Source organism: Triticum aestivum, chromosome 7D (assembly GCF_018294505.1).
Source record: "Triticum aestivum cultivar Chinese Spring chromosome 7D, IWGSC CS RefSeq v2.1, whole genome shotgun sequence".
In the NCBI taxonomy this organism is placed as follows: domain Eukaryota; kingdom Viridiplantae; phylum Streptophyta; class Magnoliopsida; order Poales; family Poaceae; genus Triticum; species Triticum aestivum.
Window position 1 is genome coordinate 188,192,860 of NC_057814.1, and position 24,742 is coordinate 188,217,601.

The window sequence follows — 24,742 nt, forward strand, 5'->3', positions numbered from 1 at the left end:
GTTCAATCTTGCGGTGTCCTTTCCCAGTGACAGTAGGGGCAGCAAGGCACGTATTTTATTGTTGCCATCGAGGATAAAAAGATGGGGTTATATCATATTGCATGAGTTTATCCCTCTACATCATGTCATCTTGCTTAAAGCGTTACTCTGTTCTTATAAACTTAATACTCTAGATGCATGCTGGATAGCAGTCGATGTGTGGAGTAATAGTAGTAGATGCAGGCAGGAGTCGGTCTACTTGTCTCGGACGTGATGCCTATATACATGATCATACCTAGATATTCTCACAACTATGCTCAATTATGTCAATTGCTCAATAGTAATTTGTTCACCCACCGTAATACTTATGCTCTCGAGAGAAGCCTCTAGTGAAACCTATGGCCCCCGGGTCTATTTTCCATCATATTAATCTTCCAACAACAAGCTATTTCCATTGCCTTTTATTTTTCTTTTATTTTACTTTGCATCTTTATCATAAAAATACCAAAAATATTATCTTATCATATCTATCAGATCTCACTCTCGTAAGTGACCGTGAAGGGATTGACAACCCCTTTATTGCGTTGGTTGCGAGGATTTATTTGTTTGTGTAGGTGCGAGGGACTTGTGTGTGGCCTCCTACTGGATTGATACCTTGGTTCTCAAAAACTAAGGGAAATACTTATGCTACTTTGCCGCATCACCCTTTCCTCTTCAAGGGAAAACCAACGCAGTGCTCAAGAGGTAGCAAGTGTCATTATGACTACATGCATGCAAGTATTAAAGAAGTTGGTAGTACGAGAAAACATCATTAATTTTTGCCTCGATTACTGTTAGTGGCCTTATATAGATGCAAAATATATTTTTCATAATGTCCTTGTATAAGAGAATGAAGGGAGTAACAATAATCAATTCAGAAATGCAATGTTGAATAAACACTCAACGACGGTACTGTGTTGGTCCTAGGCTAGACCAGACTAGAGACGCGAGTCTAGAACACTAATGGAGCCACGACGTAGCACAAGTAGCAGCAACAAATGATATGAAGTAGCTCTGAAAAGCAAACATATATATGAAGATCAATATGGCAGTAAAGATAATGACGAGAAACAACCGCCAAGCAGGATATACCAAAAACCCTACCTCCAACTTTCCTCTGCAAAAGATTGTGCCAAATTTTTGATATTTTTTCTCAAGAAAGTTGTTGACTCAAGCTTTCCAATGCAAAAAAATCACTCAATTCTGAGTTCGTATGAGGGGTCAAAAAATTCTGGAACTAGCCTGACAAACAGTGAGAAACTGTGTTCGCGAACTTCGGAGGGCAAAAAGTACTATTTAGAAGCCGATTTGGAAGTGAAAATAATAAACTAGCTTCATGAATTATGCATATGTAGCTCGTCGATACCTTGAATTTGAGTACTTATGAAGCCAAAACGGACTTCATATGAGAAAGATATACATGTTTAACTGAATACTACGCAAAACAGATTGCAACCCAAATTCAGGTACGTGACTGAGTCCAGACAGATTCAGTTTTTTTTCTTCTCTTTTTTCTCTCACTTTTTTCTCTTTTTTTCTCTCACTTTTTTTACTTTTTTCTCTCACTTTTTTTACTTTTTCTCTCCTTTTTTTATTTCCAAAACAAACCAGATTAGATGCAGATTGGATCAAACGAAGATGCGAACGACCCCAAGTATGATTATGACAATGAACAATCACTACTAGGGAAAACCCTAGTAGTAGCGCTTGTTTTTAAGCTAGCAGTAGCGCTTGTACCAGCGCTACCACTAAGGCGCTACAGTTAACTAGTAGCAGTAGCGCTGAAAAGGGAGCGCTACTGCTATACCTAGTTAGCAGTAGCGATTTTTTTGGTAAGCGCTACTGATAGTACTAAGTAGCAGTAGCGCTTCTTCTGAAAAGCACTGCTGCTAACTTTTCCTGTACTTTTTAAAAATACAGCTTATTTTCGTTGTGGTTTTATATACAATACTTTCATCACATGATTTTATGACCATGATTAGTTATTATATATAACAGTGGGTGAAATGAACATGGAGTAGATTCAAGTGGAGGCAACATGTGGTGCATGTCAAAAGTACTACTAATCCAAACTTGATCTAGTTTGGATTAGTAGTACTTTCGATGTCCGCCACATGTTGCCTCCACTTGAATTTAATCCATGTTCATTTCACCTACTGATATATATATATAATAACTCATCATGCTCATATAACAACTTAGCATCATGCATCATCGATCATAATAATAAATAACTCATCATTGGTATCATAATAACAAGTCATACTCATCATCATCGATCATACAACTTCTACTCGATACCACATCATCATCATAGTCATCTAACCAATCCTACTTAGTTGTTCTTAGCACATGATCATGAGTATTAGCTAGGACCTATTACCTTCTCCTAGGTAAAATAGCATAAAACAAGATAGCCCCTGACTCTTCATTATGGAGAATGGAGATTATCCTGTCTCCAATTCTTGCCTTTCGCACAATCTTGCTTCCAAGAACCTCCCTACGACTGACCATACATTTTTTCCATTCTTTGATTATCAGGTCTTCACTGGTTTTAGAAATCCGATATGCACATGTGTGACTCGTAGGATGACCTGGTTGTATGTTCAAAACATCAAGGTGACCATTCTGATACATCAGATGAGGCACACAATCCGACGGGATTTTCTGTTGAAAAACATAGTAATAACTTCGTAGTTAGCAATGTACTTAAGTTTTAAAAGAATTTATGCAAAAGATGCACGGATGTCGTAATAGTAAAAAACTTACCATGGCATCTCCATGGATGTTACCGTGGTTCAACACGTGCACTAGTGGCACGTATTCACCATAATGTGGAGGAGTTTGATAATAGGTATTGTAATTCTCAAGATCAGTACAAAATGCGATCAGATGATTTTTCTCCTGATAAGTTAACTCAGAGCCATCGGTGTAGTAGGTTCTGTCTACCATCTTCCGCACATTGTTTGAAGAATGAAAATAAGCTGTCAATGGAAATAAGCTATCAACTATTTTGAAATAAACAATATAAATTAGTTAATAACTATGTTTGAGAAACTCACATAGCAGTAGAATTGGAAGCGTATCAACAAGGACCCAAATGTCCATATTGTCTTGGCCAATGTCAGGATCACCAAGATCCATGGTGACAAGCATACCCTCATAAAAACCATACATTTTGCAAAGTGCTTCCCAATTTTTGCAACCAAAATGGGTTACGCTCTTAGAATTGTATAGATTTACTTCAAAATCCATACCATGATGGGTCCTTAGGTGAATTTTCTTTGTTTCGAAATTTTCATGGTCTTCAAAATCCATCCTCTCCAAGACATAGCGTCTTGCATGGCATGGGATAAGCTACTCGAATTGTAAAAGATGAAAATTACACGTTGAAATAGTTGAAGTCATGCTTAATTACGAAAAAAACACTTGTCATCGTTGTGTACCGTTTCAACATCGAATGTCTCCTGGAGCTTAATGCTGAAGCGCCGATCTTCGTCCAGGTGAGGCCTGTCGCACAGACCTCGGTCGTGGTTGCACCAGCTGCACTCCTGATACGTCTCCAACGTATCTATAATTTTTTATTGTTCCATGCTATATTATATTCTGTTTTGGATGATTAATGGGCTTTATTATACACTTTTATATTATTTTTCGGACTAACCTATTAACCGGAGGCCCAGCCCAAATTGCTGGTTTTTGCCTATTTCAGTGTTTCACAGAAAAAGAATATCAAACAGAGTCCAAACGGAATGAAACCTTCTAAAACGTGATTTTCGGAACAAACATGATTTAGAGGACTTGGAGTCTACGTAAATTAATCAACGCGGAGAGCACGAGGCAGAGGGGCGCGCCTACCCCCCCCCCCTCCCCAGGCGCGCCCTCCACCCTCATGGGGTCCACGTTGCTCCACCGACGTACTTCTTCCTCCTATATATACCTACGTACCCCCAAACCATCAGATACGGAGCCAAAACCCTATTTCCACCGCAGCAACCCTCTGTACCTGTGGATCCCATCTTGGGGCCTTTTCCGGCGCTCCGCCGGAGGGGGCATCGATCACGGAGGGCTTCTACATCAACACCATAGCCTCTCCGATGATGTGTGGAGTAATAGTAGTAGATGCAGGCAGGAGTCGGTCTACTTGTCGCGGACGTGATGCCTATATACATGATCATACCTAGATATTCTCATAACTATGCTCAATTCTATCAATTGCTCGGCAGTAATTCGTTTACCCACCGTAATACTTATGCTATCTTGAGAGAAGCCACTAGTGAAACCTATGGCCCCCGGGTCTATTTTCCATCATATTAATCTCCCATCAACAAACTATTTCTGGCGTCGTTTATTTTGCTTTCTTTACTTTTTCTCTTTATCATAAAAATACCAAAAATATTATCTTATCATATCTATCAGATCTCACTCTTGTAAGTGACCGTGAAGGGATTGACAACCCCTTTATCGCGTTGGTTGCGAGGTTCTTATTTGTTTGTGTAGGTGCGTGGGACTCGAGCGTGGTTTCCTACTGGATTGATACCTTGGTTCTCAAAAACTGAGGGAAATACTTACGCTACTTTACTGCATCACCCTTTCCTCTTCAAGGGAAAACCAACGCAATGCTTAAGAGGTAGCAACTCCCTCGAGAGACTTTCTTCATCCGATGACGACATTTCCTACGTTCATAATTCAAAGATTAAACTTGTACAATTCAATATATGTACTACAAAAATTAAATTAGATCATTATTATTCATCACGGGTTGACTATCGGTCCGTTGAGTCTTTTTCTTGAAAACTCTCAGCTCGTGTGGTGTATACATTCGACCGTTGGTGGTGGTGGAGACTCTCACTCACTGATTCCTCTCTGACATTTGCGACCGTCAGTGATGGTCGTTACTCCTCCTTCCCCTAGTGCATAACAAAGGTCTAGCACCCGGAGAAGAAGGAGAAACGACCCCCACGACAACAGTCGGGCTTCTTCGTCCTCTCTCATATATGGTGGATACACTCCCTCACTGATTTTTCGACCTTCGGTGATGGAGCCTCGGCAGACTTAAAGTCAACATGAAATGTCATTTAATTATTTTTCTAGAGAATCCAGGCCACTCGATATTTCCTACATATTCTAGCACAAGTCATGCCAGAATTCACGAAAAAATCCGGCATGACCTTTGCTAAAAAATTACATATCGAGCGCCTGAAATTTGCCGGAATGGAAATTAATCAACACTCCGGCAAAACATAGGCCACTATAGGAGGTGTAACCTGCAAACATGGCCGGCCACTTGGGCAAGCACATATCCTATTTGAGCAACACAAGATATACATGTTTATATCTACATCATATGAGCATTCAAACTTGATGGGGACGACGGAGGGGGTCGGTGACGGAAGGGGTCTCACCTCGAGGTCGGAGGGGGTCGGTGACGGGGACGAAGGCGGTGATGATGGAGGGGCTCCTTGATTTCTGCAAAAACAAAAACCCTATAAGCTATCAACTAATCAAATGCATACGCCTTGATGGAGGGGCTCCTTGATTTCTCCAGTTTTAGCATTCAAAGTAGGAGTAATTTTCTAATAGGACCATTCAATAAGCAAAACCAAATCATAAAATAAATTAGTATTCAAATTAGCATGCATTCTATAAGCAAAACTAAATCATCTCTTTTGTCCGTACATCGTCGAATATTATCACTAATACACCTCGAATAGTATCATACATATAACATCATTAATACAGCTAAAACCGTAGCGGACGATGGGTATCGGCGCGGGCGGTGGATACCCAAAGAGAAGGAACCATCACAGGATCATAGCTCCAGTGAGATCCCTGAAGAACCTGCCAGGTATTGGAGAACCTGCCCTCCAACGCAACCATGTAGCGACGGACGTGCTCGTCCTCCTCGCTGACACGGTGACGTACCACCTCCGCGGCGTCCTCAAGCCTCCGCACTGTCACTGGCCCACGCGACCGCCACCAAAGAAGGTTCGGGTCAACAATGGGCTGGCTCCTCACCAAACTGCGCCCCCGGAAGGTAGCACCTCCCAGTACCAGCCCGGCGGAGCCCAGTCCCGGACATGGCCCCTCTGATCAAGCAGGCCTCCTCCACCGAGTTGACGACGAGGATGCGGGATAGGCATCGTCGACGTCGATGCGGGAATAATTGGTTTAACTAAAAAAATAACAACAAATGTGATACCTAAAACACCTAAATACTATTAACTACACCTAATTAAAAACCTACATTTTGAACATGATTCGATCATAACTAGGGTTCATACTACATTATTCTAAGATGAAACACCTAGAATACCTAAATTAAATTAACAACATGAGGTGGCTGGACTCACCTCGATCGAGGTCGGAGGGGGTCGGTGACGGGGACAACGGTGGGGATGATGCAGGGGCTCCTTGATTTATGCAAAAACAAAATATAAACAAACACATTATTATCGTCATCTTAGGACTTAGTGAAACTCCATAAGCTACATTTAATTATTCTATTCAAATTTACTTATAATTTCCTATTCTATTCAAATTTACTTATTCAAATTTTCTAAAAATGTCCTATTCTATTAAAAAGACCTACATTTACTTACTTTTTTCAATTTCATATTTTATTCTATTCAAATTTACTTATTCAAAATTTCTAAAAAATTCCTATTCTATTCAAAAGACCTACATTTACTTATTCTTTTCAAATTACTTATTCAAATTTTCTAAAAACAAAAGATACTAAAAACCTATACATTTACTAAAAACAAAAACCTACATTTAACAAAAACTAAAACCTATTTACAGAAAGGGGGAGGAGGAGGTGGGAGGAGTCCAGGAGGAGGAGGAAGGAGGAGGAGGAGGAAGGAGGAGGGGAAGGAGGAGGGAGGGGGAGGAGAGAGCAGGAGAGGGAGGAGGGAGGAGGGCCGTGGGAGGAGGGAGAGAGGAGGGCAGCGAGAGGAGGAGGAGGGAGGGAGGGAGGGGAGGGCGGCGAGAGGAGGAGGGAGGGAGGGAGGCAGATACCTTGGGGGAGTCGGCGGCGACGGCAGGCGACGGCGGGCGACGGCAGGCGAGGCGAGTGAGTGTGTGAGGGAGAGTGAGGGACGCGCGCGCGGGGTGCCAATTGTGGATAAGGTAAGCGTATTAGTAGCGCGTTTTAGAAACAACCGCTACTGCTATTTAGCAGTAGCGCTCGACAGAGGACAGCGCTATTGCTATGTACAATAGCAGTAACGCTTTTTAATTACGAGCGCTACTAGTATACTGTATACCTACACTGCCATGCAACCGTTGGCAACTATAATAGTAGTGTTTTTTATAGTAAAAGTGCTACTGCTACATGAATAGTGGCAGCGCTCTTCGGTGACAAGCGCTACTGTTATTTAGCAGCAGCGCTTTCTTATAAAAAGCGCTACTACTAAGCTCTTGTGTATAAGCATTTCCCTAGTAGTGGATGGGGAGCACGTGGTGAAAACTGATGGATGACGGTGGTCGACAGCGAAACGGACGATGATGCGACGACGATGTGACTAATGTGAACAGAACTCAAAACTCTAAAGGAACTAGACACTAAGACCAGCAACTCAACACACCGATGAAACCGATAATTCAACTATGCATGCACTGAAAAGAAAAATTGTGAAGCCTCAGATTGCCTTGGACAAAGGAGATATATTCTTTTTCTGGCTTTTTCTTGGACAATAGGTAAGAAAACAAATCTGATTTAGTAATAATTGGAAATTCTCACCGAGCAGCTTGAAAATTGATAACACTTGATAGAGGCGAGGGTCCGGATCTCTTTGATGAGATGATAACTATCGATTTGGTGGAGTCGACTTTGATGATCTAACTACAAACATGCAATGACATTGCGTCTTAGCAATCGCTAAATCAATCTCCGAAGGTTACTGACAATGCCGGAAGCATGATCAGCCTGACCATGAAGGTCTATTCCTGCATTCATATCAAAGAAGAAGCAAGAATATGATAAAATCAATATAAATATTCTAAATATAGTTGAAGTGTTGATAAAAGTGGGGTTTCAAAAGTAGTCCTGGCCTGGTCTTTGGACACAAACAAAATACACGAAGTTGCAGCAATGGCTAACTTTTAACTAATTAAAAACCCCAAAGAAAATGCTACTAGATTGATCCACTTATATAGGACAAAGGGGTGGCGGCCAAGGAGGTGGGAGGACGTCTCAAGGCAGCCTAGACCCCTAGCACGTACAAGGCCAATGGGCCCAAGTGGAGGTGATGCAACACCTTTTGACTCGGATTCTGCTGTAGCGTTGGACTATTTCGGCGATATCTTCGTCCTCCAGATGAATTTGAAGGTGAATCCAGTTGTATTGGAAAATACACGAGATAAACTTTCCAACAAAAAAAGAATCACCCAATTTGTAGTCCGTATGCAAAAGTTGTAAGCATTTGAAGTCAGGTGTGTCTGTCTAGTCCGTATCTGAGTCCAGAACGTGAGAAACTTGGTCTCTAACTTTTCTTGGGCCAAAAGTGGCGTGAGAGAACTTCTTTAACGGCACATAAGAATCTCCTTTTATCATATCTTCATATGTGAATTGTACAAGTGTCCGGTAGTTCTGCAATTAGGCATGAAACAAAAGGAGGTGAAGTACTTTCGTTCTGGATAGCATATTATAAATCACCTCAAATATATACGCATATGCAATATTTATGATCGTATTCAAGGTAGTCATGTCCTCATCACATATCGTAGTCGACGGTATGTTGGCTCCACTTAACTTCAAGAAATCGAGAAGGCAAATCTTATTATTGACAAAGTCACAATAGTCACCTAATAGCTCACAAGATATCAACCTCATTAAATGAATATCCTTGGAAAGTCCAAAATAAATCTGAAAATACGAGCATTTGTACTAAGTTTAGAACTTAAACCGGGATGGACTTGCTTCAACGCACCGCCCCCTCCCGTTAATGGAGTAACTTGCACCTTCTCATTGATGCGGAGGCTCTCCCAATGTTTAGGGATTAGACTTCTTAGACATTGTGGGCCGACAACTCTTGTTGCTTCTGGGCTGGTCCTTGGATTAATGGGAAGTCTGTCGCGGAGTAGGCACCACCGATCTACCACTGTGTTCTTAAGCGTAGACGTAGGGGCCAACTCTTGTAATTTTTCACTCTCCTATTAATGAAAAAACACACAAGCTTTATGTACTCGCGAAAAAAAAGAATACATGGAAAGTAAAAAAACAAAAAGCAAATGTTTAAAAAATCTCACGGTAGATGTTTTGTGACGCCCCCTATTCAACCGTACACTAATCATACACGCAAACGTGTACGATAAAGATCAGGGACTCACGGAAAGATATCACAACACAACTCTAGACACAAATCAAAATAATACAAGCTTTATATTACAAGCCAGGGGCCTCGAGGGCTCGAATACAAGCTCGATACACAAGAGTCAGCGGAAGCAATAATATCTGAGTACAGACATAAGTTAGACAAGGATTCCTTAAGAAGGCTAGCACAAAAATCAACGATCGAAGAGGCAATGCCTCCTGCCTGGGACCTCCTAACTACTCCTAGTCATCGGCGGTCTCCACGTAGCAGCATCCGTCGGCGGTGGCATCTGGCTCCAAGGATCCACCATCTGGTTGCAACAACTGGAAAGAAGGAAGAAGGGGGAAAAGGGGGTAGCAAAGCAACCGTGAGTACTCATCCAAAGTACTCGCAAGCATCAGATCTAACTAAGAATGCATTGGTATCAAATGGAAGGGATGTATCTGTGGACTGAACTGCAGAATGCCAGAATAGAGGGGAAGGCCTAGCCTATCGAAGACTAGCATCTTCAAGCAGCTCCAAGCATCTTGCAGCATGTAGAAGAGTAAAGAATAGCATCTTATATTTAACAAGCATGTTGTAGTATCAACGCCCAGAGATCCTTCCTCGACTCCCTACGAGAAAGCAATCCTAGGGCCACATATCCATCACATGTCTCAAGTATCCATTTCTAGTTATATAAGATCCGGATACAAGTCTGAACGTCCATTACTGTGGACACAGTATTCGAATATATATCTTCCCTGCAGGGGTGCACCACGTTACCCAACACGCTCGATCACTCTGGTCAGACACACCTTTCTGGGTTCAATGCTCGGCCTCGGAAGATCAACAAGTCGCAACCCTACCTAGGCTCAGCAGAGAGGTCCCCGTCGGTCTACATCCTAAGCACGCCGGGGTCTGGGCCCATCGCCCGTTGCACTCCGGGTCGTTGCGAGCAGGGCGGACCAGGCTCCACCACTATAGGATGGTGCCGGCCCAGCCGTGCCGCAATGCTGAACTGGACGTCTGACAAAGCTTCGGCTGATACCACGACGTCGAGGCCCATATCTGTTCTCACGTGGTGGTTAGTGCGTAAAGGCCAGAGGCCAACTCAGAACAAATACCCAAACCTGTTAGTGCATTGGGGGCTCGCGGAGATGAGCAGAGACCCGCGATAATGTGACCCCGTCGCCCCGTTTCATGGACTTATGGCAAGGGCCCAGACTGCCCGGCCGTGCCACGTAGAAAACTCGCGGGTGCTCCATGGGCCCGCCCGACTTTCACATCAACTCGCTGGTACCCCTGAGGGCCGACCCGACTTCAACAATGGTCTCAAGTAAAGTCAAGGTAACCGTGTGTCCAAACATGAAGGGGAAAACCCGAGGAATCACCCACGGAGGATTCCACTCGATGCAATCATCAAGGTGAACGTAAGAGGATCCACCCTCGAGGTTCACACTTGCGGTGTTGCACGACAGAGCCGTATCGGGAATGGTGAAAGAGGAACCACCCCCGTTGACCACGATCAAATAGCTACACTACAGAATTATCATCAGGAGTGCGTTATGAGGGATCACCCTCGGCACTCGATAGTAGCTCTGCAGAGTCGAGCAACAAAAAGGGGCATGATGTGATGTGAGGTGTCGGGCTCTGGTCGTCGATCACATTGATCGAGTCGTCGATGATGAAGCAGGGGCAACAAGGACAAGGTGGGGGTCACTGATGGATCACTAACCAACCTATACTAAGCAGTTTAGGATAAGCAGGTAAGGTACAATGAGCAGGTTACAAAAGCAGGCTATGCATCAGAATAGGAGCAATCAATTACAGTAGCAAAATCTAATGCAAGCATGAGAGAATGGAATGGGCGATATCGAGATGATCAAAGGGAGGGCTTGCCTGGAAGCTCCGCTAAAAGGGAAGAAGGTTCGTTGTCGACGTAGTCGATCACAGGGGCATCAGCAGCGGTCTCAGGGTCTACCGAAGAGAAGAGGGGGGAGAAACAGTAAACACATAGCAAGCAAGTGCATAACAGGACAACAGACAGAGCTAGACATGTTCTAACGCGGTGCTACACGATACCGGCGAAGGGAGAAACATCCGGGAATGTTTTCCCGAAGTTTGGCATTTTCGAATAGATGAAACGGAGGGGAAAAGTTGCATGTTTGCTAAGTTAGGGATGTGTGGCAGACAAACAGACTACATATCCGGATTCGTCTCGTCGTTCTGAGCAACTTTCATGTATAAAACTTTTTCATCCGAGTTACGGATTATTTTATATGATTTTTCAAAGATTTTAAACAATTTCTGGATTTACTTTTATCTAAAAACTTTAATATTAAAATAACAGAAAAACCCTTTGTACCCACTAAGATCTAGCCCTAGTGGATGACAAGTGGGGTCTAGAGGTGAACTGTTGACCAGTCAAAGGTCCAGTCAGCAGTCAACTGAGTTGACTGTTGACTTGGTCAAACCGACATGCAGGGCCCAGTTGTCATTGACACAAGTGTTAAAAGAAAAGTTAATTTAGCTTAGTTAATTGTGGGGCCCATTTGTCATTGCGGTTTAGAAAGAGGGGGTTAGTGTTAAGTGGGGGATTAGCCCCCACTAATTAGCTAGCCATTAGGGGCAGGCGTGCATCCACGCATGGCCACAACGGAGGCCTTGGGCGCGGCCGTCGCGATTTGGGCGAGGCCAGCAAGTGCCGATGTGCACGCGCGCACGCAGGTAGGGGTCGGCCAGGGCGCGGCCGGTAGGAGCGGCGGTGCGGAGGCAGCGGAGCCGAGGTAGCAGCGAGCGCGGTGGGGCGAGGTGTAGGGGAGCGGCGGTGTGCGGCGGCCAACGGCGGGGCGCGGGCCGGACCCGGCGGGGTCGCCCCCGTGTGCGGGCTGCAGGGGACGGACCAGGGGCGGTGGCCGGAGGCAGGCTCCGCCATGAGTGGGGGGGCGCGGCGGCAAGCGGCAAGCAGCAAGCAGAGCCGCGCGGCTGCTAGCGGCAGAGCAAAGCGGCGGCAGGAACTTGCAGAATCGCAGCAGCAGCATAGAGGGAGCAACCAAGCACGCGGGAGCGCACGCACAAGGACATGGACGGGCAGGGGCATGGGCTTGTGTGGCTGGGCGCCCACGAGCGTGGTTATGACCACGAAGCTCGGGCCATGGCGTGCGCGGAAACAACAACTACGGCGGCAAATCAAGAACGGGGCGAGGGGGAGCGGAGAAGAAGCTCACGGGGCCCTGTAGTCGTGCAAAAGCGAGCTCGGGGATGCCGGAGAGGCTCGGGGTGGAGCGGATCGAAGACGGCTGACAGTGACGACCCGAGACAAAGACGATGTGGGCGACGGAGATGGGGGCTCCCGGCTCCAATCCGGTGGCGCAGAGGGTGAGGTAGACGACGGCAGTCCTCCAGGGCTCGTCGGCGTGGCGGGGAGAGGGTCGGTGGCCATGTGCACGACGGCAACTCGGCGACGACCGCGTCACGCGCGGCTGAATCTTGGGTGAGAGAGGCAAGATGGGGATGAGGAGTGGCGACTAGGGTTCGACCGGGGAAGAGAGGTGGAGCTTGGGGTTGCCCTTGTAGCCATCGGGGAGGCGGTGGATGGCCTCCACACACGGCATGGCCGGCGCGGATGGGCGCCACGATCCCCTGTTGTCTCCTGTAGTGGGAGGAACAGGATGAGTGGGGGAGGTGGGCTGTTGGTCCAGCAGGCCATCTGGGCCAAGTGGCCCATGGGGAGGGGAGGGGCCTTTCTCTTTGTTTCTATTTTGCTTTCTCCTTTTCTTTTTCTGTATCTAATTAGCTACTGAATTGTATTTATTTGAGTGGCCAAAAGAATTTAGTTGAAAGTTAAACATAACACATAAATCAGGTACAACATCGTAGGGTTGCATAAAAAGTTTCAGAGCCAAAGGAATTGTTCAAGCATTTTTAGAAATTGAAAAGGCCAATTAATATGCTATGGGACCACTATATATTGTCCTAGGGATTAATGGGAGAGCCAAAAGATGTTGGTTGCCACATGATAACTAGCTAGTGAATATTTGCAACCCAACGAACATTTTTGTTTTGACATTTGAAAACTTTATTTGTTTGACTTTATTTTAAATTTGAAATTTGAACTGGGTTTAGAACCGACCCAAGTTTAACAACAGAAATCGGGGTGACGTGGCATCATTAGCAGAGGATTACTATAGCTTAATTATCCGGGTATCACATGTTTAGCGTTTGCCAATGAACGCCTAGATATGCGAATGCCCCATCGCGTGTAGCCAGTAGTCCTTAAGGCAGCCAACTCGCCGGACGTCCTCGCCGGACGTCCTCGCCACTTGCCTCAACACCGGTCGCCGCCCTCGTCGCCGATGCTCGCCCTCGTAGCACCTGTCCTCGCCGGTTCCAACAGTACGTCGTTGCCCCTCGTAGCAAAACCGTGCCGCCCGACGTTTTCTGTTGTTACAGCACCTAGCCGCCGCCACCGTCGTAGCACGTCCATCAAAGCACCACCGTACCGCCGGCTGCAGCTCTCAGCGTCACCGCTCGCACCTCGGTTTGAAGCTTTTTCTCACGCCCGTTGAAGCTTTTATCCACCTCACCGTTGAAGCTTTTCCCCGCACCGGTTGAAGCTCTTATCCATGCCCGTTGAAGATTTTTTTTTCCGTAGACGCTCGCTACACGGGGTTGCACGATCGACGGCCACCAGTCAACGCCATGTAGCAAAAAACGTCGCCGGTCGTAGCCAAAAACAACGACAGTTGCAGAAAAAAAAAGGCATTACCGCCGTCGACCAACACTCACGTGCATGCATGTAGCAAAAAAAGCCACCGGTGGCAGCAAAAACATGCTACGGTTGTAGCAAAAATGTTGTTGTTCCAGCAGAACGAACTCCGGTGGTAGCATTTTTGGATGCTGGTTCCAGCAAACCTCCCCGCCGGTTCCAACAAACTTGGTCGCTGGTTGCAACATCCCGTTATCCCTGTCGCAGCTCCAGGTTGTGGCTTGTTCCATCGCAGGACGCGGCCACTACTCTGCGACGGCACCCCGGTGTCTTCTTGTTGAAGCTTTTGTCGTCGTTGGTTGTAGCTTTTAGGTCGCTGGTTGTAGCATCGGTGAAGGAGCATGTTTTGGGTTTCGTTGGGGAAAGAAGATGCTTGCAACGATGGGGTACGAGATGCTCATGAAAGCAGCACGGGGTCGTGCCGCCGATGCCGGCGAGCTCGTACTGCAGGAGACGGGATGGGATCAGACGAGGCGAAAGGAAGAAGAAGCAGAGAAAAAAGGAAGAAAAAAAGTGAAAAAGAGAAGAAAAACGTTTGGGTCCACCGAACGCAAGCGTGCCGGCGTGTCTCACGCGTGAACAAAGGAAGCGACCGGCCCACAAAGCTCCGGCCCGAACATTTACCTTCAAAAAATCTACTACTCCCTCCGTTCATTTTTATAAGGCGTTTAGCTCAATTTTACTCCCTCCGTTCACTTTTATAAGGCGTTTAACGGAGGGAGTACCTTGAACCTTTTGCTACGTCAGAGCTTTGTGGGCCCCAAGCAGAACGCACCAGTCGTGTCAATGTTCTTTAATCCCACCCCACAAGAAAAGTTCTTTAATCCCTTCCTGCAGAAAAAAAAAGGTTCTCCAATTGCAACAAGAGTGCAGGCGTGTCAGGGCCCTTCAACGCCATCCAGAATCCAGGCGTGGCACCATATGACCGTACCAGCTCACCCGCCACGCAGGCACTCCCCGCCACGCGTGCCGCCCACTCCTCGAACTGCGCCGCCTCGCGCCAAAATCACGCGTCACACTCACAGCCGCACCCAAACGTAGTACTACGAGAAACAGGGAAGGTAGACAGAGTTAGAGCTCTCTGCTCGTCGCGCGTACGTACAGAGGCAGCGAAGAAGAGGGCAGGCCAGGCGGCGGCGGTGATCTGAGGCCAACCAGAAGCGAGCTCTGCATATGCGCCCGGCACATGGCGGCTTCCTCGCTGTGGGACGAGCTGGTGGTGGCGGCGTCGACGGGGGGGAGCAGCGGCACCGTGGTGTCCATCTGCGTGTTCACGGCGGTGCTCTGCCTCTGCCTCGTCGCCGGCCACCTCCTCGAGGAGAACAAATGGGTCAACGAGTCCATCACCGCGCTCATCATCGTACGATCCGGCGTCTCATCTCATCTCCAGCCCACACGCACATTTCAGGGACGACTGACGAGACGTACTGATTAACTGTCTTCCATGGCAGGGGTGCATTGTTGGGGCTCTCATCTTTCTGCTGAGCAAAGGCAGGAACTCGCACATCCTGAGGTTCGACGAGCAGCTCTTCTTCATCTACGTTCTTCCTCCGATAATCTTCAACGCCGGGTACGTATATATATATATCTTCACCAGCTTTGTTAAGTCTGCTCTGTATTGGAGGTAGTAAATAATTTACCAGCTCTTCTGTACTTTACCGAGTCTTGCGTCCAACTGTCCATGGCTCCTCTTCACAGGTTCCAGGTCAAGAAGAAGCAGTTCTTCCATAACTTCCTCACCATCATGTCCTTTGGGGTATTCGGGGTTTTCATCTCGGTCGCAATAGTTTCCGCAGGTACTACCTCTTTGCTGATTCTTCGACTTTTCTTGCATGTCTTACTTGGGCATGCATCACACATTGTAAGAGAAATACTTATAATTTTGCAAGACTTGGCTGCTAAACTGAGTGAAAGTAAACCAATTTTACATTAGTGAAGAACATACTAGAATGGCAAAAATACAGTACGTTTACATTTATTTTTTCGAAAAGGGGGATTCGCCCCAGCCTCTGCATCAGAACGATGCATACGGCCAAACAGTACGTTTACATGACCATCGTACGGAAATTTCTGCTCACAAGAAGGGCAATTCCCTACTAGTGACGCCTGTGTGGATATTATGAACTAGGTTTGGCGTCGATCGACAATCTGTTAGGGATATTGTAGGCCGGTGAGGCTGGCTCAGGTTTGGTCCCACCTTGCTTACGGGAGGAGGCCACAACCAGCTTATAGGGCAGAGATTCCTTTCCCCCCTTCAGTCCGGGCTTTTGGGATGGAGTGGGCTCTCCGCTGAACGCTGGCTCATGTGCGCATAAACGTCCAGAACGTGGGTAGGGTGTGGGCTAGGCCGAGTTGGACGTTAACACAATCCAAGTGAAATGTTTATATCCCGGGTATCTTATTTATTGTCGCAAATGTTGGGTGAATCCATGTTTTTCAAATTGCCTTCACTCATACTCTTTTATGCACTCGTAACCATTTTTCAAGGGAGATATTTTGTGCATCACACTAACAATCTGTTGCTAAATATCACTTTTCTTGATATCAGGTTTCTACTGGCTCCTTCCAAAAGTTGGTTTTGGCAAACTTGACGCGGTGGATTATCTAGGTACTTACTTCTGCATTTGTGAAAAAAAAATTGCCACTCCCTTTCGCTTCAAATAATCAGCTTGGGTCTGATTTCTTAATTGCAGCACTGGGAGTCATATTCTCTTCGACAGATACTGTGTGCACGCTGCAGGTCCGTTGGATGTTCAAGTTCATGAGTGTTTTCTCCACTATATATTTTTCTAAACGTACGTTCAATCTCTTGAGCTCAAACTCAGGTCATAAGCCAAGATGAGACACCGAGGTTGTACAGCTTGGTCTTCGGAGAAGGAGTTGTCAATGATGCAACGTCTGTGGTCCTATTCAATGCTATAAAGAATATGGATATCACTAAGATCAAAAGCGGGGCGGTGCTAAAAGTTATCGGAGATTTCCTCTATCTTTTTGCAACTAGTACTATCCTTGGCGCCACAGTAAGGACACTATTTTTTAACAATCTAATTCTGTGATATTTATAATCATGGTGTTACATAATGTTTCAGAACCGTGGCACCAATTTAGTTTTCATATTTCTGTTTCCCGAATGATATCAGATCGGACTGTTCACTGCTTATGTTCTCAAAGCACTGTATTTTGGCAGGCAAGTAGTAGAATACTAGCACATTAGTTGGGTTCCGTCCATCTTCTGCGCTTTTATATTCTAAATTCCTCCCCTGATTTTGCAGGCACTCGACTGACCGAGAGGTCGCTTTAATGGCTCTCATGGCTTATTTATCGTATATGTTAGCAGAGGTAATTCTATTAGAGCTTAGCTTCTAACAGTTCATATGCTTGTCCACAATGCACCTGAGCAAACATTCATTTTGGCAGTTGTTAAGTCTGAGTGGGATTTTGACTGTTTTCTTTTGCGGCATCGTCATGTCCCACTATGCATGGCATAATGTAACAGAGAGCTCCCGAATCACGACAAGGTGCTATTACTCTGCTGTTTCTGTATTACTAAATTATCTGCATGGCCTTCAAAGCAACTGCTGATACTTATGTGTGTTATTTTGGTTAACCTATTTTGATGGAAAACATGTGTTGGAAGTAATAGTAATGTAAATGATGTGACTACAGGCACATATTTGCGACACTATCATTCATCGCTGAGACCTTTATCTTTCTTTATGTTGGAATGGATGCCCTTGACATGGATAAATGGAAGACAACACAGGCAAGGTGAGCAACAAAGCATGCATGTCTCTGTTTTTTTGCAGTGCCAAAGTACTTGTCACTTCTCTCAAGTTACCTTAAAGCATTCAATTCAAGAAAAAAAAAGATATCTTAAAGCATTTCTCAGAGCCATACTTTGTTACTTTGCCAGCTTCAAGACCTCAATTGGTATTTTTGGTGTCATCATTTCACTCATTTTGCTGGGACGGGCCGCGTTTGTTTTCCCTCTTTCGATCCTTTCAAATTTTATGAGTGGGAATTCTGAAAAAGCACCAATCACATTCAAGCACCAGGTTGCTTCTAAACCAATGATTATTCCCTGGTAGAAAATCCTCTGAATGATGTACTTAAAATTTCTTTAATCATGTGAAGGTCGTGATTTGGTGGGCCGGGCTCATGAGAGGCGCTGTTTCAATCGCGCTAGCATACAATCAGGTACGTCCTCTCATCATCCGGCTGCCTTTGAGATAATACGAGAAGACAAGTGGTTTGCTGAACATTTGCATGCTTTTTCAGTTCACATTTTCAGGTGTAACACAGGATCCAGTCCATGCAACCATCATCACCAGTACAATTGTCGTAGTATTTTTCACAACCCTGGTAGTACCATTAACCGGATCCCGCATTTTTCGTTACATAATGTTCTATCGGCGAAAGGTATACACGGCACATAGAATCTGAGACATTCTCATCATTTCAGGTGTTTGGCTTCTTGACGAGGCCGATGATAAGCGCCATGCTCCCGCAGCATCGGCACCGGGAGCCGGCGGGAGGCCGCAGCACGGGAAGCAACTCGCCGAAGGACGAGTTCATCCTGCCGTTCCTCGGCGACGAAGACGCGTCGGGGAGTGGAAGCGGCTTCGTCCAAGCCAAGAGAAGCATATCAATGATGTTGGAGAGACCCATCCACACGGTGCACATCTACTGGAGGAAGTTCGACGACAGGTTCATGAGACCAATCTTCGGTGGACCACGATCTTACTGACTGGCTTACTGAGTGGAATAATTGGCGCGTGGAGACCAGAGTGCTTATAATCGAGGTCGGCGACGTAATTCTGTGCAAGAGAAGAGGTGGAATAATTGGTGCTGGACTGGAGTATAATGTATAATCGAGTTCAGCGACGGTAATTCAGTGTAGCAATATCTCTGAATTTTGTATCTTTGTTAGTTACTACCTTACTACTACCAGTGTAAAGTTTGTAACATGAACAGTGTCGAGCAAATTCAGTTTGCTCTTTATTTAGTGTATTTGCAGTATTACAAAGTCTGGAAGTATAAACGGAAGCAGACACGCCGAAACTCATCTGGAGTGCAGTGCCCCAGGACCTTGTCGGACAAACGGCTCTTGTACTCCAGGGACTCGCGGGAACGCCTGCGTGCTGGCGGCGGAGGCGTGGGCGCCTCCGGCTGTGCCCTCTGCCTCTGCATCTGCTCTGGAGCCCTGCCTCCGCCTCCTCTGCACCAGTGTTGGAGGCCTCACCTCTACGGCCTCATCTTCTTCATCAGTGAGCTATCCAAGCTCTAGATCCATTTAGCTAGGGTTTGGAACAAGGGGTGTGGTGGCTGACTAGAGAGGTGCTGTCCTGAGTGGGAGAGGAATTTTTTTTAGGGTTTAGCCAAACTTTTATTCAACAAAAAACACCGAAGGTGGGATACAAATCGGATCATGGGGTTGGTCAAAAAAAGACATGACGCCTCTGCCTGAGATTAAGAGTGTACTCTGTACTTGACTAGAAAGGTGTTTTCCTGAACGTGAGAGGTGGGGTTTTTATTGACAAAGTGGTAGAAGAGGTGGGTAAATAGGCCTAGGTTTTTTGCCACAAGATCAAACCAGACCAATAAGCCCAAATACAAGTCGAACATATCACAAAAGCTAAGAGCATCTCCACTCGCGCCCCCAACAGGCCCCTCAGGGTGAGTTTTTTCGTGTCGGCGCCGAAAAACCCCCCAGTCGCGTCCCCAGGACGCCGAAATCCGCCGGCTCGGCCCGTTTTTTGGCCCGGCGATCCCAGACCAAACCCAGCGCACTGGGGGATGCTTGGGGGCTCCGGCGAAAGGAAAAACCGCGCATGGGCCACCACTGTCAGGCGAAAACGCATTTTGTACGTCCAGATCCCCCCCCTCGTGCGCACACCCTCACGCCGCCTTGCCGATCCCGGTGCTGCCCACCCACCCACCGCCGCTAGATAGGCCATTCCCCCACCGGAAAAGAGAGGGTTCCGCCGCGGCATCCTCCACCCCGTTCCTGGGCGAGCTTTCCGGCGCTCCGGCCACGCAGGGCTGGAATACCGGCGGCTGTGCGCCTACCACGCCCGCCAGGTGTTCGGCGATTTGTCTGCTCGGCGATGGACTCCGACGACAAGGAGGCGCTCGCGGCGCTGCTGGAGGAGGAAGCCGATGCCGACTCCCAGGACGAAGAGCATCTCATGGTCCTCGCCGCCCTGGCCAGCCTGCTCGCAAGCAATGCAAAGCCGCGGCGAGGTGGCGCGGCGCCGGGCCGGCTGAAGGCCAAGCAGAGGCATCGACTGGAAGGGTATTGCTTGCTCTACTCTAACTAGTTCGCCGACGCTCCACTGCACGGCGGCAAAGTATTTTGGCGTCGTTATCGGATGAGGCGAAAGCTCTTCGTCAGGATTGTGAATTCCATCCGTGAGTTCGACAGCTACTTCAAGTGCAAGAAGGATTGCACCAGCATATTTGGATTCACCTCACTCCAGAAGTGCATGACAGCTATGAGGATGCTTGCATACGGAGCTCCCAGTGATTCACTGGAAGACTATGGACGCATGTCCGAGTCCACGACCATTGAGTGTTTGTACAAGTTCTGCAGGGCAGTGGTGGCAGTGTTTGGACCGCAATACTTGCGATCACCCAATGTTGAAGACACTGCTCGGATCCTAGCACAGAATGTAGCAAGAGGATTTCCTGAGATGCTTGGAAGCATCGACTGCATGCATTGGAAATGGAAAAACTGTCCATTTTCTTAGCACGGGATGTACAAAGGCGCCAAAGGCGGTTGTAGTGTGGTACTTGAGGTAGTGGCCACACACGACCTCTGGATTTGGCACTCCTTCTTTGGTATGCCAGGAACTCACAATGACATCGATGTACTATCACTGGTGCACGTCGGTCCTAAACAAACGGTTTTTAACCCCTTTCCGCGACGGCATTTGGAACCGTCGCCAAGTGAGTGTGGGCGATAGGGGGGTCCTTCCCACACGACCCAGAAACCGTCGGGGATAGGGAGCCTTGATGCATACAGTTGTCCCTATATAACCGTTTCCGATATCTCGTATATCCCAAACGCTTCATCCTAGCTACTCGTTTGTGCTCGCATTGCCATCGTAGTCAGAGGTTTGTGGTTTTGCCTAAAACCATGCAGATTCCAGGCACAGGAGTTTTCCAGACAGATTCTAGGCACGGGAGTTTTACGATGCCTGCCACATCACAAACAGTTCATGATTATAAACCGTGTGCGATAGGTAGACAATCACACACATTTAGTTTTCCCGCATCGTATGTGATAGTGTCTGACATCACACATGCTTTGCAAATGGCAACTGTGTGCATGCTTGCACACGTTTCCTCTCTGTGAACCGTCTTGGATTATGGTGTATATCACAAACGTTTGTGTTTTACCAACCGTGTGTGCCATAATAACCTGCACAACGTAATTTCACCCTAGTTTAATTGTTGCTATTTAAAATTGTACCTAATTTAAACTTGAAAGTAGGCTATAACTTTATTCATATCCATCAGGTTCAAACAACAAATGCATTATTCGATTCACAGGTACATATGTTTAATAATTACATAAGCACCAAATAAAGAATGATGTACCAGGATTATATACTTGTACTATTACAGATTGTAAAGAAAGAGGCGACAGACATTCCAGTTGCTGAACAAGGTGAAGCGGAATGACCCTATTGTGCTCTCCTGGATGCAGAAGGCATGCAGGACTCTAGTCCAACCCCTTGTGATGGCCGACCGCCAATCATGTAGTTTGAGAGGTAATCTTGAGTAAACTGCTTCAGGATCCACTGCAAAAGAAAAAAGATTCAGATATTGTCATCTAACACAACTCATTACGGGCAGTAAAAAGAAGGCTACAGGGTTCTTACTTACCATCCTGCAGTTCACTGTTGTCTTGCATAAAGTGTAAAGAAATAGTTTGATTGACATCTTTTGACCCATTTTAATAACAATCTTTATCAGTTTCCTCACTTGATGCTAGTTCATGAATATCTCATTGCCCCATACACAGAAAGGGTCGAAGTGTGGATCTTTGGCAATGATATATGTACCTAAAAGCACCAAGTTAATATTAGAAGCTAAACAAAAATTGAAAAATGATGTAGTACAACACTCCATCCATCCCATTATATAAGATTTTATTACATGTATATCTAGACATCATCAGAACATTAAGGTAACACTCTTCCTTGTTGCTATGTAGTCTGGGATTGCATATTTAGTCATTCAGTACAATGCATGTTGCTAAACAACAATTGGAAAACGAAAAGGCATGTTAACTGAAATATCCTTAACAGCAACCAAATATCGTAATTCATAGTGGTATTGTTGAAACTGTTATTGATGAAATTGAACTGCACAGCAAATAGTTGCACATATAGAGCATTGCATTGTGAAGAACTGAAATAAACAAGTCATAAGGACATCTCTAGGCGATCCTTAAAATGTTAAAGGACTAAAAGCCTTAGTGGATATATATATATACTCCAGCAATTTTTGGCCTTTTCTAGTCGATCCCCTAAATTTAAGGTTGTAAACTTCAATTTGATCAAGTTCAAAGCAGGTTCAACCGAAAGTAGCATGCATTCAAACATAAACATAGATAGTTTAGCATAACCGAACATAAAACATAAATTTAAACTAAGCTAAACTACTTTCGGTCGAAGTAAAGGTCGAGCCAATCCTTCCTCGTCATGTACGGTGTGCCGCGAGCCGGGTCCGGGCCAGTACCGTTGTCGGGGTCGTTGGGGAAGGCACTCCTCCACTCGTCGACGTCGATCTCCTCGTCCTCAGGGCCCACCTAGACGCCCTCTGTGCCGCCGTCGCCGCCGCCTTTGACCTCATCATCAGAGGAGAGCACGATAACCTCGCCGCCCTCCGCGCCGCCATCCTCGCCGCCTTCGACCTCGTCATCGGAGGAGAGCGCGATAACCCCGCCACCCTCCGCACCGGCAAAGATCGTCCGCTCCGCCTCCACGAGCTTCGGGTGCTGCCGGCGGAGCTCTTGCATGTAGGCCTCGTCGGCGGCCTCGGCCTCGAGGCGGTCCCACGCCTTGCGGTCCTCCCGCGCCATAGCCGAGCTCACCACCCCTGGCTTCGGCGGAACGAGGTTGACCGGACGTGTTTCGAAGGGGAAACTGAGCCTAGCCGCCGCGCCGTGGTAGCGGACCTGCCAGCGGACCTGCCAGCGGTCGTACTCCATGGCCGCGAGCTCGGCCGTGTGGAAGCTACCGAGCCACCGGCGGGTGTGGGTCTCTCGATCTGTAATCTCGGCGACCCACGTCCCCCACCGCTGCTGCCGGACCCCGAGGTAGGACTTCATCGGCTGCTGGGTCCGAGGGAGGATGGGGAAGTCCTCGAACCGGCGTTGGGGTGCGGCGGCGGGCGGATCGGGGGACCAGCGACGGCGGATCGGGCCCACGGAGGACGACAGGGACACCTCGGCGGCCACCTCGCTGGCGTCGGGCGAAAAGGCCGCGATAAACCTCTTTTTGGCCATTGGCTCCTTGAGCTCCCCGGCACATAGGAAGAGGTTGAGGATGGAGGCGCCGGCGATGGCGGAGACCTACCAATGGTTTAGAGAGTTGTGTGTGTCTGTATGAGCGGAGGTTTTGGGGTGTGTGTGGAGGGGGCGGGTGGGCAAGGTTGTGTTTGAGGAAATACTGCGGCAACTGAAAATTTTACTAGGCGGGAGTAACAAGGCGGGGCTACTGAAAATTTGGATCAAGGGCGAGCAGATATTTTTGAGATTGCGAGGGATGCAGAGGCGGGAGTAAAATGCCGGGGCTACTGAAAATTTGAATCAAGGGACTGAAGCAGAGCAGGAGTAACAGACATCGCATACGGTCCGCACATACTAATCGTGTGCTATCAAACATTAAAACCTTCCAGGCGGTAGATATTTTCGAGATTACGAGGCAGTAATATTTTCGAGATTGCGAGGGATGCAGAGGCGGGAGTTTTTGGGGAGCGAGCTAGTCTGCTTGACACGCCGGCTGTGGACTGTAGCTGACGCACCTTCTCGCGTAAGCCATAGGCGTACTATACACCGACGGTGCTCCAAGATATTTTGTACTACATCTCACACGGTTGGTGATAATAAACTATGTGGGATCTACTTGATTTGAATTACAAAATGGGGTCACAGCGGCAATGGACGCTGTTTGAATTGCTAGACCTTTTATCTGCAGTGAACATGCAACTATATGTGTGTTGTAAAAGAATTGGAATTATTCAGGGTTCGTTTGGACATTTTATACATTAAACTGGTTTTCTACCCATTTCAGGTGCACAATTCAAAATTAAACTACATGCACATGCTCCGGTGCATACAAATTGGTTGAAAAATAAAATCTGTGTCCTTCAGTGCATGCTTAGGTCCCATGCAAGAAATGGGAATGAATTTTTCGGGGTTCGTTTGGCCTTTTTTATACATTAACTGGGTTTTCTAGGCATTTTATGTGCATAATTCAAATTTGAACTACAAGCACATGCTCCAATACACCAAAGTTGGTTGAAAAATCACATGTGTGTCCTTGGGTGAATTTCTAGGTCCCATGCAAGAGACGGGAATGAATTTCAAACACTAGGGCACTGTTGATTGCCGGAAAAACGTTGAGATACCTGGTTTTTAAATTCT

The 24,742-nt window shown here is 46.7% G+C and overlaps 1 protein-coding gene and 1 long non-coding RNA gene across 2 annotated transcripts; one reads left to right on the plus strand and one right to left on the minus strand.

Annotated features, from left to right (window-relative positions):
• Window positions 1-8,783: 8,783 nt before the first annotated feature.
• Window positions 8,784-12,929, minus strand: LOC123167132 (uncharacterized). Its single transcript, XR_006483816.1, has 2 exons — window positions 12,545-12,929; window positions 8,784-9,174 (listed from the first exon to the last, which is right to left on the minus strand). It is a non-coding gene; the product is annotated as an uncharacterized lncRNA (long non-coding RNA).
• Window positions 12,930-15,122: 2,193 nt separating this feature from the next.
• LOC123165405 (sodium/hydrogen exchanger 4) lies at window positions 15,123-19,104 on the plus strand. Its single transcript, XM_044583041.1, has 14 exons — window positions 15,123-15,445; window positions 15,537-15,655; window positions 15,784-15,881; window positions 16,634-16,693; window positions 16,779-16,825; window positions 16,911-17,105; window positions 17,226-17,272; window positions 17,358-17,424; window positions 17,503-17,603; window positions 17,752-17,853; window positions 17,999-18,140; window positions 18,220-18,282; window positions 18,364-18,447; window positions 18,548-19,104. Exons 1-14 carry the CDS (start codon window positions 15,272-15,274, stop codon window positions 18,830-18,832), a joined length of 1,584 nt encoding a protein of 527 aa, XP_044438976.1. The 5' UTR covers window positions 15,123-15,271; the 3' UTR covers window positions 18,833-19,104.
• The last annotated feature ends 5,638 nt before the right edge of the window (window positions 19,105-24,742 follow it).

Coding starts and splice junctions, on each gene's coding strand:
- LOC123165405 (XM_044583041.1), top strand. CDS start 15,272: ATGGCGGCTTCCTCGCTGTGGGACGAGCTGGTGGTGGCGGCGTCGACG. Junction 16,694..16,778: donor TGACGCGGTGGATTATCTAG/GTACTTACTTCT, acceptor TCTTAATTGCAG/CACTGGGAGTCATATTCTCT. Junction 18,141..18,219: donor CAATCACATTCAAGCACCAG/GTTGCTTCTAAA, acceptor AATCATGTGAAG/GTCGTGATTTGGTGGGCCGG.